Source organism: Vigna angularis, chromosome 10, assembly GCF_016808095.1.
Source record: "Vigna angularis cultivar LongXiaoDou No.4 chromosome 10, ASM1680809v1, whole genome shotgun sequence".
Classification (NCBI taxonomy): Eukaryota; Viridiplantae; Streptophyta; class Magnoliopsida; order Fabales; family Fabaceae; genus Vigna; species Vigna angularis.
Genome location: NC_068979.1, coordinates 8,517,398 through 8,532,050, shown reverse-complemented (window position 1 = coordinate 8,532,050; position 14,653 = coordinate 8,517,398). Strand labels below are relative to the sequence as shown.

The window sequence follows — 14,653 nt, the reverse complement described above, 5'->3', positions numbered from 1 at the left end:
CATTATACCCTTAAGGACACATAATATTGAAAGCATACATTAACATGAAAAAAAGGTAAAATCTGTGCTGAGAAAGAATGTTGAGTGAGAAAAGTAAAGACATGAAAATAAAGAGTAGACAATGTTGATGTTATATGAGATGATACATACTTGCTACATTGTTGGCAGAACCTCTGACGAATGCTAGAAAGTAAAACAACAGGAACCTTAGAATGTCTGTCACAAACCTTGTGACGGCGGTTGTAACTCTTGGCCATGTTCAAGTTCACACCACATTCATCTGCCTGACAAAAAATAGAAGATGATGATGACCCTCTTTTTGAACCCTTCCAAACCACACACTAACTTTATTGTTATCTTCTTCACCATTTCACCCTCTTTCACTGCTTCCCCTTCATCCTTCTCATTTCCATTTTCCATGCTTCTCTTCTGATCTTCTTTTCTCCCACTACACTTGACTTCTCAGTTTTATCTTGTGTACCCTACTGAAAAAAAAAAAACTGTTTTATATTGTAATGAGATCTCAAAACATTATAACAATTTTCTTGCCTTCTTAATTTTCATCTTCATAATTATAGCAATCACTACTTTTTATAATTCTGACCATACACCATCATTAAATACTTACTACTGTATATTTATCTTTCAAATTTTGCCACTTTTTTTTCACTCGTTACAAATTCGGTGGACATATAAGAAAGGATAACAAAATTATGTTATTTCTCTTTTTAAAATATTTCACGACACACCGTTATACATGTAATGAATGGTTAAACTACAGACAAATTAAAAAAATATTTTGATAAATTTATGAAAAAATTTGAATAATAAAGTTATTACATAATTATAATTGCATAGTAAAACACACGTTAAATATATTATATAATCCGTTTAATCTATATTAATTATAAAACATGTACAACAAGGTTACCTGTATGAATACAAATAACCGAGTTACTCTTAATGATATTCGGATTGTACTTCTATTAATCATCGTTAAAATGTAGTAGATGATATAAAGATATTAAAATCCGAAAATATAATGCATCACAATCAATAAAACAAATAAAAATAACCATCTATGTATTTTAGTAGATACTTTATATATATTAATTAAGAATAAACAGAAATTTTTACTTTCTCTTGTATTTTATGTTAACTCACTTTCCCTTTTTTTCTAAGGTTTTACGACATCATTTATTATATCTATTTATTCTTTCATGTTTTGTGGTACATTGAAAAAGTAGGTTAATATGAAATTTTGCACGTGAAATATGAAATAAGTTAGGAGAATAGGATTGTTATTTTCTTAGAAAAATATGTTTTTATACCACTGTTTATTAAAACAATTTACTTTACATCTATTTTTCAATAAAATATTATATTACAATAAAATAATAATGTATATCAAGAGGATCTAGAAGGGTCTATCCAATCAAAGACAGAAACAGAAAAGTAGTACTTGTACGGATCATAATTGGGGGGCACATGTAATGAAATATTGGGTGCCGTACCATCTGTTTCCCTATTGAATCTTCACCCTTCATTCTTCTATGCGCTGTGTAATTCCTTACCATTCGATCTCCACTGCTCCCCAATGTACTCGCAGTCGCTGTTTTTCGATCAGAACTTACGTAGTTAAGATTCAATATGTGAAAAATTCATACCAAACAGTGACGGTCAGATACGGTTTGCTGTCTGCTACTGAAATGTGATCTACCGTTGGATCTAGTCTTCTGGGCAAAGAATAGTCATCAATCGGCAACACCGTCCTCGCCAACATCTGCATTCCATGCGTGTTATTGCACCCAATAAATTTCACGGGTGTAGAAAAAATACTCTCATCTCATTTATTAAAAATATTTTTTTTTCTTAATTATAAAAAATAACTTTGTATTTTTTACTTTATTTGATGATATTTTCTTAACCAATTTTACACAATGATCTAATTTTATAATTATTTTTGTTTTAATATGTAAATAAGAGACTCGTTTTTCTTTTAAATGAAGCTTACATTTAAAGCTTTTCTTACATGATTCTCCGTATCCCATGGACAGATGACAACTTGATTTTTAAAGTTGGTATATCTTTTTTTGTCTTCATAAATCTATCTTTTGAATGTGAGATAGATTTAAACAAATACTTAAATAAAGTAAAGTTTCCGTAAAAAAGGAAAAACTCAAGTAAAGATATTTTAAATAATGTAATACACTTGCAAAAAATATATCATGTGAATTACCGTTCTATGTATATCGTTTTGTTTTCGTTACAGATGCTAATACACCAAATAAATAAATAAATAAAAGAATTAAAATGTAAAGCTTTTTGTACGTTTATTTGATGATAAATAATGAAGTATACTTATCTATTGTATAGTTAAAATGAATAGATATTAAATTTTGAATTTAATATTAATAGCACATTAATTATTTATAGAAAATACTAAATATTTAGGTGTTGCTTCCTTCATCACCACCTCTTGCTCCCTCCACCTTTTCAATTTATTTTATTTTTAAAACTACCCTTATGTTTTAACCTTTTTACTTTTACCTTTTGGGATTTTTAACATATTTCAAAACCCTAGTTTTACCACTCACTTCTTCACTCGCGCGGTTGCACCCCACCACCACATCTTTCACGAATTCTCTCTCACTTGCCATTTTCGTTTAAGCTTTTCTTCTTTCTTCTCTTTCTTTTTCTTTCGACCTTCTATTCCCCACTTTCCTTTCCCTTTTCTGTTTGCTTCCTTCCATTGTTGGTGTTGATTCCTGGTGCGGAGGAGCGTAGATCTAGCGGGATTTGGTTTTTCATCTCCATCCCAAGTTAGTTTAAATCTGTAAATCTGTTTGGTTTTAACATATGTTGCTGCTGTTTGTTCATCGCCCGCCGCGAAGGCCAAAACGGATGTGAGACATCCGTTTTACCTTCAACGGATATGGGACATTCATTTTACCTTCAACGGATGTTGACATCCGTTGACGTATGCTCACATCTGTTTAATGTTAAAATGTTTATTTTAGGGTTTATCACGCACCTGGGAGGGGAGGAACACCGCACCTTCACCTTCAAGCACGACCACCACCAACACCGAACTCTCGCAACGCTGGATTCTCACACCACCAAATGAAAGTCCGCCAAACTCTCACAGCACACACGGTAAAACAATGAAAGAGAGGAAGAAGTCAACATTAAAGAGATGAAGAAGAGCTTGTCTGCGAATAAGAGCTTTTGATATTGTCGTGCTGCATGCATTCATCCGGGGACCAGAAATAGGTTATTGTTGGAGTGGGTAGAAGGTAACAAATATTAACCCTAAAAATAAAATTTTACTAAAGGACAAATTAGGAACGGAGAGGTGCTGGGAGCAAGGGGTGGTGCTGTAGGGAGCAACACCCTAAATATTTTAGTGTTGGTGATTGGACTTGACGGTCCATTAACATTGGGCAATGAGTGGATTCAGACTTGGTTTGTGTCTGTTTTTTTTTCTATAGCAGCAATCATAGTGTAACTTTCAATTTTTTTTATGCATTCTTTTGTTTGAAAATTTTCTAAACATGTAATTAACTAATTAACTTGTTGCATAACATACTCTAAATTGGTTTTGATATAATAGAACATTGCTTCTGTGTAGGATATTCCATAGTTGATAAGTTTGATACAATTATTGTTCAAAAGAGAAAGAATGAAAGTTCATAAATAACAAACAATTATTCACCAATCCTATAAATAGACAAAAAAAAAACGACGAGACAGTAACCAAGGACGAAGATAGAAAATGATTTTGAAAGCATCGTCACACAAGTTTGCTTCTTTGTTCATCTTTTTGAAAGTTTGAAATTGATGAATTTTTTTAGGAATGATCAATGAAAAAATATAATACAAATGAAACATGAATATATAGTAAAACAAATTTTATTTTTATTTAATATGAAAATTAGACTCGCATTTGAATTTCCAATAATCTCTTTTTTGAGTATGAATCCTTTCACATTAACATTTCCTCATTGAGCTAATCACGAGTATCCACCTTTATACTGATGTTCATCTCAATGAGACATGTTTGTCTGACCTCCTATCAAGAAGACTTTCAATATAAGGACTCGTTTGAACTGGCCAACAAGATTAATCACCGGCTCTTATATCATTGATGGTTTTTTGAGGGAGGATCACTAAAGAGATACAACACAAATGAGACATGAATTTAACCCACACATCAGAGATTGACATGCTATTTCCAACCCAATATGGGTCTTCATCTCTCCTTAAGTGTGAGCCCCTTTTCATTGTCAGTTCCCCTCGAAGTAACCATGAGTCGACTACTAAGACTAATTATCGACTCTGATACTACTAATTGCTGGGAGGATCATTAGAGATATATAACACAATTGAGACATGAGTCTAACCCACACATAAAGAATAGAGAGCTAAACCTAATGTTGAGATTAGATGTATAAATTGAATCTTGTGTATTTTGTGATGTTAATACATATGTTTTTCCATTTATATGTTAGTATTTGATTTTTATGTTTAATGGTTGTTGTGTTTGATCATCCATGGCTTGATTTCTGGTTCTTGAGGTTTTGAGATATGACTTTTGAGCCTATAATTGAAATTGACATAATAGAACTTGTATCTAGAGATATAACATGGTTCATTAGTATTTAAGACAGTTGACCTTAATGTATGGTTGTTCGTTGATGATCTAAGGGATTGGACTTTAATTAGTTATCATAAACTCAAAGTCACTAAGAATAGGATTTGAGTAAATTTGTTTGTTGATTTTTACTTAAATATGAAATTGAGATGATTTTGAATGCACAAGAATCAAATTAATAAAATATAGTCTTAATAATGGTAAATACTCTATATTAATTTCCTATTGTACACCAACTGTTTGATAAAAATACAAAAATAAAAGTTTCTTTCTATTTTGCATATTTGTTGTATAATTTGTTGTGAATTATAAGAATTATCATGTGTTGCACAAATCATTGTGGAGACAACAATATTTGTTACGAGAATTATCGGACCATTATCCACCACTTATTAATATTTAGTTTCATATTTGAAATTATATGTCTTGATAAAAAAATGTATGTTAGTGATCTTAATCAATTAAAATTAAGATAAGTTTTACAATTTGGCTTAAAGAATATTAGAAATTATTCATCAACTAAAAATAAGAGAATTTAAACTATATAAATAAGTGGACCTTCTGTTTGAATTAAACTTAAATTTCACATATAAAGAAAAATAAATAAAACCTTCATAACATGTGTCCCTTTTTGTTGTGTAAGAATTGAACATAAAACTTACAACAATTCACAGGCTACTCAACCTTCTTAGTAATAATGTACCTGGAATAAAGCAAGAAATGTGATCAAATTAATAGATTTATAACATTTGTCAATCTTCACTCAACTCTTTATTTATAATCATACAAAGTGCATCCTCTTTCATTGAGTAACACCACTCTCAGTATTGATCTTCTCTCTGATGCGAAATTTCTGAACCTTCCCAGTTGAATTAACAGGTAAATCTCCAAATACCACACTCCTAGGAACCATATGACTCGCCAAATGATCTTCACAGAACTTGATGATTTCTTCAACAGTGGCTCTGCATCCTTCTCTCAATTCAACAATTGCAAATGGTGATTCCACCAAATATTCATCACATCTCCCCACAACAGCAGCTTTCAAAACCTTTGGATGATTCAACAGCACTGCTTCCACCTCTAGTGAGCTCACAGCTCCTCCCTCACAATACATCATATCCTTTGCTCTATCCTTCATTGTTATAGAACCATTTGGTTGTCTAACACCAAGGTCCCCAGTCATATACCATCCACCCCTAATAGCCTCTTCAGTTGCTTGTGGATTTTTAAGGTACCCCATCATCAAAGCTTCCCCTTTGAACACAATTTCACCTATGGTTTTACCATCAGGAGGAGTACTTTCATTAGTCTTTGGATCCTTCACATCAACATTCTGCATAACCTCTGACATACCATAATTCAGCTTTGTATGTTCACCATCTGAAGTGGGGTTCCATGGTCTTATAGTGAAAGGACCATAAGTCTCTGTCATACCATATCCTATGTTCACATCAAATCCAAGCTGTGATACCTTGTTGAGAACATGGGTAGGTGGTAGCACACCAGCAACTGTGACATTCACCCTATGAGGCAGAGGCCTCTGGTCAGTTGGTGATGCATTTGCAATCATGTCCAAAAGGGTAGGTGCACCACAAAAATGAGTTACCTTGTAACGGTGAATTGCATCAAATATACCTTTTGCTGAGACATTCCTTAGGCAAATATTGGTGCCACCAATAAGAGGCATGACCCATGGAAAGCACCATCCATTGCAACGAAACATGTCAACTGTCCATAGAAACACTGCCATTTGTTTCATCTCAAAACGAGCAATTACTGCAAGTGAATTAAGACAAGTACCTTTATGACTATAAACAACCCCTTTTGGAAGAATCCCTGTGGTGCCTGAGGTGTAGTTCACTGATATGGGATTGCATTCATTGCTTGGTTTTAAAGGCTCAAAATCATTTTGTCCAGTTGCAAGAAGCTCATTGTAGTTTAAGGTACCTGGGGGGATTTCCTTAACTGAGAAAGATGGTTCTTGGTCATAACATGGCATTAGAACAATATGGGGTGGCTTGCATTTTCTCTGGGAGAGAATTTCAAACGCCTTGAGGGCAGAATCAATTAACTGGTAGTCCACAAACATGATTTTGCATGGCTCTAATTGTTCCAATATCAGAGCCAATACTGTCACATCCAATTGAGTATTCAGTGCAGAAAGAACACCCCCTGCCATGGGAACACCAAAATGAAGCTCGTACAGTGCTGGAATATTTGGTGCCAAAGCTGCAACCTGCTTATATTTATGGAAGAAAATCAAGGTCTAAAGAGCATAACATCTTTTGCTATAAAATATAAGAGAAAATATTTATATATAAAAATGTTGATCTATGTAAAATGTGAAGTTTGCACAGAATAAAAACGAGTTTCATGAACAGTGTGACAATATTAAACTAACACAACTGCAAGTTGACATAGAAAATGAAACAATAATCATATGAAACAATACATTATTTTATGTTTTTTCTTAATCAATAATATGTTTCAGTTATTATTTTTTAAAGGTGTGGAAACCATGATCGCACTTTCTATGGATTGAAAATGTAAAAATTTACATAAGGGTTTAATTTTAACATATCAGCGTAAATTTACACTAAACTGTTAGGATATAATAAGCTCTAAACAGAACATAGTTAGCTTGATATGATAGTTTATCTGTCTTATATTTATTAGTATATAAAATTGTAGTGTATGATTTTCCGGTTAACTCTAGACTAAACAGTCCAAACTGTTATTTATGTAATGAGCATGATCGCAAATTACTTTTGAGATCATAGACCATGACTAACCGACCGAATAATTAATTTACGAAAAAAATTATTTTTAATTTTATCCATTTAAAATAAAGTATGATTATTATCAATTAGACTGTAATTAGATTATTACTAATAAAAAATTTATTTCAAATTTTATAAATACAAATTTAAGTTAAAAAATACATGACATTTAATACGTATTAATTACTTTAACTATTAAATTTTTATTAATTTTACCATGAAAGTATCTTTTTTGCTGCTAACTTCCAAATTCCAAATTTAATGAATGAACGTTAGAACCATGAGGACAAATATTCATACCACTAATAACTCAGAACATACTAGACAGTTGATATCAACCCCACATCCAAAACACAAATGTTTTACTAAGAAATCTCATTTTTTTTTACTTTAAGCATACTTCTCATAATACTAACAATCCATTAAAAATGATCTCAAATACAAGTTTCAGAACAAATATTTTTAATTATATAATAATTTGTTAATAAATGAAAGTGTTTTTTTTAATAATATTTTAGTATATTTCAATTAAATAGCAACTATAATTAACAATAATTTTTCATTTATATGATTGTGTGGAAACATAATTTTATTTTCAACATACAATTTTAAAGCTATATAAGAACGTGATTAAATTAAAAATGTTTTTAGTGGGAGATTGTGTAATTTTTAAAAGAATAAAATTATTGGAAAGTAAACTATAAATAAAAATAAAGTGAAAACAACAATAACAATGTGAAGATATAACAATTAATTATTGTTGTTACAATTTGAAATACTAACATAAAGACAACGATAAGTAAAATTTGAGCGAACAAAATCTAAATTATTAACTTCCTATTTATATAAATTATCTGCTAGATGTGAAATGAATAATAATCAGCAAAAACATAACTATATCAATAGTATTTTTGTATCATTTGTAAAAATGTTAAATAAATATTTTCTGGTCTTTTAAATTTGGATTTAGTTATGTTGTTTTGTCAAATTTAAAGATTATTATTTTGGCCTTTTTAATTTAAAATCAATCAAATTTAATTTTTAAGAGTTTTTGTTTGGAATTGTATTTTTTGTGTAAGATGTTTATAAAAATAGTTTTGTGTTATATGTGATATGGATTTGGTTGTCCTTTTACTTTGAATGAGAATTTAAGATTTTAGTTGAGAACAAATGTAGACAGAATAAATGTTTAAACATTTGAATTAGAAATTTATTTTCAACCTTGTAGATGAATGAGAAACCAAGAGTTTTAAAATATACTTTTCATTTATTTTCTGTACTTTTAAAATATAATGTTTATTTTGGAGAAAAAAAGAGTTTGGATGACTTTAAGCTCCACTTTATGATTTGAATTTTTTTCATACAGTATAAAGTTTGAACATTCTTAATTGAATCATTACTTCTTGACACTCTCATATATAGAATCAATTTTTGGAATTAGAATAATATACATTTTTTTATATTCATTTTTCTTTGTATATAAAAGTTAAAATAGCAATTAGTATTTACATATTTATGGCCTTCCATATTTTTTTTCACTATAAGGATAAAACTAGTTTAATTTCAAAGAAATAATCATTTTTAAACTAAAAAAAACTATATTCATATCTAAAAAGTAAAAATGTCTTTCTTAAAACATTTATGGTCTATTTGTTTCAGCGAATAGAAATTCATCCGTTTATTGTATATGAAAAAAAATACAAAACAAAACAAATATAACTACATAAATCGAAAAAAATTCTTTCGATAACTTTCTCTTATTCGTTGAAGACATTTGCAAGAAAAGTATGATAATTTTATTTTTAATATAAAGAATAATAATAATTTAAATAATCATCTTTCATTTTCACAAATTAAAATATTTTTTTAACTTAATTATTAAATTCATCATATCACTCATCAATTTTCATCTATATTTTCTTTATTTCTTATCATATTTCTCTTAATAAAAAAACCCACTTTGAACTCTTTTTTTCCCTTTTACATCTATTCAAATTCACTTCTCACATCTATCTTAAAAAACAAACACACTATTTCAAGTGAAAAACATAAGATAACCTGACAAACAGAGGCATTGTCTCCTAGTTATAGAGATAATATAAAATACAAAATAGTACATATTCTTTAAGAATATAGGTTAGACATTCAAAATAAACTTCCACTATTTAACTATAAATTATTATGCATGATATCAAAAGTAATAGTATGTATAATATTTAAAAACTATACTAATGATTTTTTCTTATTCATTACTAGAGTAAAATTTTATATTAACAACAGATAAAAAATAAACTCTAATATATTTTTTATAATAATTCTGTTAAATTTTAAAAATAGTATGAAGATAAATGAAAGAAATACGAGATACAATAAATATCGTAGTAAAAGTAAAATATAAAATATAAAACAAATTGTGTATCTAATAGTAAAGTTTGAAGTTAGAAACATGTACTAATTATTTTAAACTTATTATTATTTGGTCAGCCTTTATATATATATGGTAGTTATATTTCACAAAGTTCTTGATAAACATCTATTCACAAGATAAAGAATTATATATAAATTAATTAATTTGATAAAATATGAAGAAAGACAGAATAATTGAAAAAGTGAAAGATAAGATAATTTAATCCTCTCTTTTTAATTATTTCTTCTTCTTTTTTTATCTTTCCACTAGACACATGTTTTTTCTCTCAATATCTCCTTCTCTCTTTCTAATTTAAAGTTGGAAGAGTATGAAAATGATATTAATGATTAATTTAACAGAAGAATATCTGAAATGTGGAAGTTGATTTAGTGAATTAAAAGAAAAAATGATTGTGACTTTTTCTCAAGAAAAAAGGTATACGTGAGAGGAGACTTTATATAGACAGAATTTTCATGCATTCTTTTTTTGTCGTATTTACTCTAACAACCATCGAATGTAATAAACGTGGTCAAGTCAACATACTAACTAAGGTCACTCTTTTCATATTATATTAAAAGACAAATTATACTTTAACTTATACAAATTTTCTATATTCATTTAATATTTTTTTTATAATGTATATTAAGTAAATGTGGATATATGTCACCTTACCGTTATTTTATATTAAATAATCTAACAATATTTTTCTAATATAATATTCTAAATATATTAAGATATGATGAGTTTATCGTCAAATAATTAAGCAGAGTAGATATAGGCATACTTAAATAAAATATTTAACGTGAAGGTTTTTAAAGTGTAATACAATTCTCAGCATTATTAAACTTTATGGTGTAACAACTAGCTTATTTTTGTTTGTTGGATTAATTAATTGCACACTTAATTATATAGGAAATATTTCATATATTTTTTTCTAACTAGAAACACTTAAAAAATTTATAAAAAAATAGAATATTTGGAGCAGTATATAAGACTAGACCATTGACTCTCGACATTGATGATGATTGGCGTAATATTCGGGGTATGGAAAAATAATGTCAATGGAAATGTGAAGACATGAATAGCATATATAGCGTGTTTATATGGTCAATTTTTCCATCAACACGCGTTTAATAAATAAAGTGATATCAAAATTATATAAGAACGAATCCTTCTTCAAAATCTTTTCCTTTTTTAAGAATGTCCTAATAATACCATTTGCTAAAAAAACACTGCAAATGTTTCATTCGAAAATATTTTAATAAACATTAGAATTCTAAGTTTAATTTGTAAATTTTAAAAAAGTAAGTTTCATAATCTTATTATTCTAAATGATTAGTATTTTAAAAAATGTTTCATTGAAATCCTTACTCCAAAAGATTTGTTTAAAAATAATATAAGTATAACCCAAGCTTTCAAAACTTCTTTCTAAAATATATATATATATTATATAAACTAATTTTATTGATGTGAAATTTTTAACACACTTCATTTATACTAAAAAAATATATATCTTAAATGTGAAACTAGACATTTCTTAAAATGGATAAAACAATAAATTTAATAAATAGTAAATGTTGTTAAGATAAACTTTAATAAATAGTTATGATATCATATTAAGAAAAGTAAGCTTTTAAGATTAACTTAATCTTAAAAAATGAATTTATAAAATGAGATTCTTACTTTATATATATATATATATATATATATATATATATATATATATTAAACTACCTTTATTTTCCATTACTTTCAATACCTTACATCTAAATTTTTTATTTAATTTGTATTCATATGAACCGATCATCAAAACAATAAACGTGATAGCATTCATGAATTTTTTTCCTTATATGTTATTGAAATTTTTCATTTTAAACACTTATAAATTTCCAATATTTTAATAAAGATAAATATTAAAACTTTAAGAATTTATTAAAATATTCTCAAATTATAAAAATAAAAAATAAAAATTCCTCATGTATATCTTTTACTTCCATTCTATCTAGAGATACATGCATCTAAAGATACATTACTACAAGAGGCTATTCTAGAAAACTAAGAAAATAGATATAATTATAAAGATGATATCATTGTTTATATATATATATATATATATATATATATATATATATATATATATATATATATATATATATATATATATATATATATATATATATATATATATATATATATATATATATATATATATATATATATATATATGTTTTACCCTGGTTCCTGAATTAAAATTGCAGAAAACATTTAGTCAAGATGGAGCTTGATTCTATATTTGTGATCACTGTGTATTTCCAAAGCCCTAATACTGTATACACTACATGTATATATATATATATATATATATATATATATATATATATATATATATATATATATATATATATATATATATATATATATATATAGTGTATACAGTATTAGGGCTTATATATATATATATATATATATATATATATATAATTACAAATTGAAAAGGCTAGCAAGGGATCATATTTTGAAATCAATATTCCATACATGCAATTTGTTATGTATATATGTGATCTAGAGATATAAGAAATATTGATTAAAGCATGAGGGAGAATTGAATCTGAAGAAATGCAGAGAAAAAGAAGAAGCAAAGAATGGAAATGAAATGAACTTACATTATCGTTGTGAGAAAGTCCTAAGTTCACCAAAGCAGAAGCAAGTTTGAGGCATCTGTGATGGGTTTGTCTCCAAGAAAAGCTGACACTACGATCGAAGATGATGGAGAGCTTGTCTCCATAGACAGTAGAAGCTTGTTCCAAGAAAGTGATAGGTGACAATGGCATCGTCTTTCTCAAAGAGCACTCAACCAAGTCTTCTTCACTCAACGTGTAAAATGGATCTAAAACTATTTTAATTTCTTAGTGCATCATATTTTTATACTATATATCAGTATATATATATATATATATATATATATATCAGTATATATATATATATATATATATATATATATATATATATATATATCAGTATATATATATATATATATGAATTTTGGGTTCCTAGTCAGACTCATCATCTTCGGCACAATTTTATTTATTATTTGTTATTTATTATTATTATTATTACTTTAAATAAGGTTGTTAAAAAAAGAAATTTTTAAAAATGAAATTAATTGGATGAACGTGTGAAAGGGCTTGAGAGAACTCCAGATAAAGACGGATGTTTGATAATGGAGATTCATGCATCAGCAGTGATGATCACACTAATATTCTTCCTTCTCTGCAAATTCATCTGCACCAGTATCTGACTTCAATTCCTTTCGTGTTCTCAATTTTAATTTTTACCTAATTGCTATCTGACGTATGGGCACGTATATATATTTATATATAAGGGAATAATCACAGTTCAGCAAAAAAGTTGTTTGAATTAAATATACACCAAATATCTGACAGGGTTTCCTTAGTTTTAAATGTCCTATTAAATTTAAAGTCAACAGAATTTGATCTAGATTCTTATTTGGTTTACTTGATTCTTGAATTTCTTCCATATCTTTACATCGGACTCTTAAACTCTAATTTTACTATTTAGATTAATTATTTAAATTCATGAATTTTTAAATTTCTTAAATATCTTAGGCTTTTAAAATAATTTTTAATTTAATGATTGATAAATTAAACCTTGCATTTAAATTCTAATATAAAATTATGTTTACTGCCAGTTAATTAGTGTAGTTTTACATTTTTAAATTGTTTGATTTTGAAAAGAATAAAATAATGCGGTAATAATTTATGTTGTGATTCATTATCGAAGCTAAAAACTCATTACCTTTTATTTTATGAAAATAAATTGAAACTTAATATCTTAAATAAAATAATACTTCTTTCTACTTTTATTATTTTCCACTAATATATTAAGTTAATTAATTTATATATATTATTAATTTATAATATAATATAAATATTTAAAAAATATAGACAGATAGGCACTACTGGTGCACATGTGTTTATGCTAATAGATATACAAAAATAATAACTTTTAGTAGATAAAAGAAAGTATGAACTTTTTTTTATAAATCAGGCAATAGCTAATTATAATTCATACAATTTTCTTTCTTTTGCATAAATTGGTAGGAAAAAAAATCTTAAAATCCCTAATGAGAGAAAAAGACTTTTTGTTAATAAAATATGTGATTAACAATGCGTTCTTGAGTCTAACTTCATTCGATATAGAATTTCGAATTTATGCATATTAGAGACATGATTTTAATATAAATTATCGATAAAAACATTTTAAAAAAAACATTATAAACAGATGAAAAATAATCTATTTTTTTATTTCAAGTAACTTTTTCTTAAATAGTTAAACCTATATTCTTGTGTGACTATCAAAACAAACAATTATAATAATCTTGATTAGCTAAGTTGTGGTCCCACCACAGTTTATTTTATCCTTGTTTTCTTTTCTTTGAGATTGAGAAATTGTACTTGTTGTGTCTTAAGTAATTGAGAATTGAGAGTGTAATACTAATATAAATTATGGGAGTTGGACTTTTGGAAGTCTAAAAAGCTTATTTAGCAGGTTTTACTGTAAATGTTGTGGATTAAAGTTTAAATTATTTTTACTTTGAATTGGATAGAGTTATAGTTTATTAGAATATATCTATGTTGAATTGGTTGGGAGTTTTGGAAGTCAAAGTCCTGGTCATGTTTGGATTTATGTTAATTGCATTTTGATGGTTTAACATGTCCTACAAAAAAAATTATTAAATAAAAAACAACTTTAAAGATAAAAAATAATTATTTATTATAATAATTAATT

General features: G+C 27.2%; 1 protein-coding gene across 1 annotated transcript; it reads right to left on the bottom strand.

The window, feature by feature from the left end:
- Positions 1 to 5,224: 5,224 nt before the first annotated feature.
- On the bottom strand, positions 5,225 to 12,744 carry LOC108334821 (butanoate--CoA ligase AAE1; the record flags this gene model as incomplete). Its single annotated transcript, XM_017570754.2, has 2 exons — positions 5,225 to 6,893; positions 12,508 to 12,744. Coding segments are annotated over 2 exons (1,674 nt in total), but the record flags the coding sequence as incomplete, so codon positions are not given.
- Between the last annotated feature and the right edge of the window lie 1,909 nt (positions 12,745 to 14,653).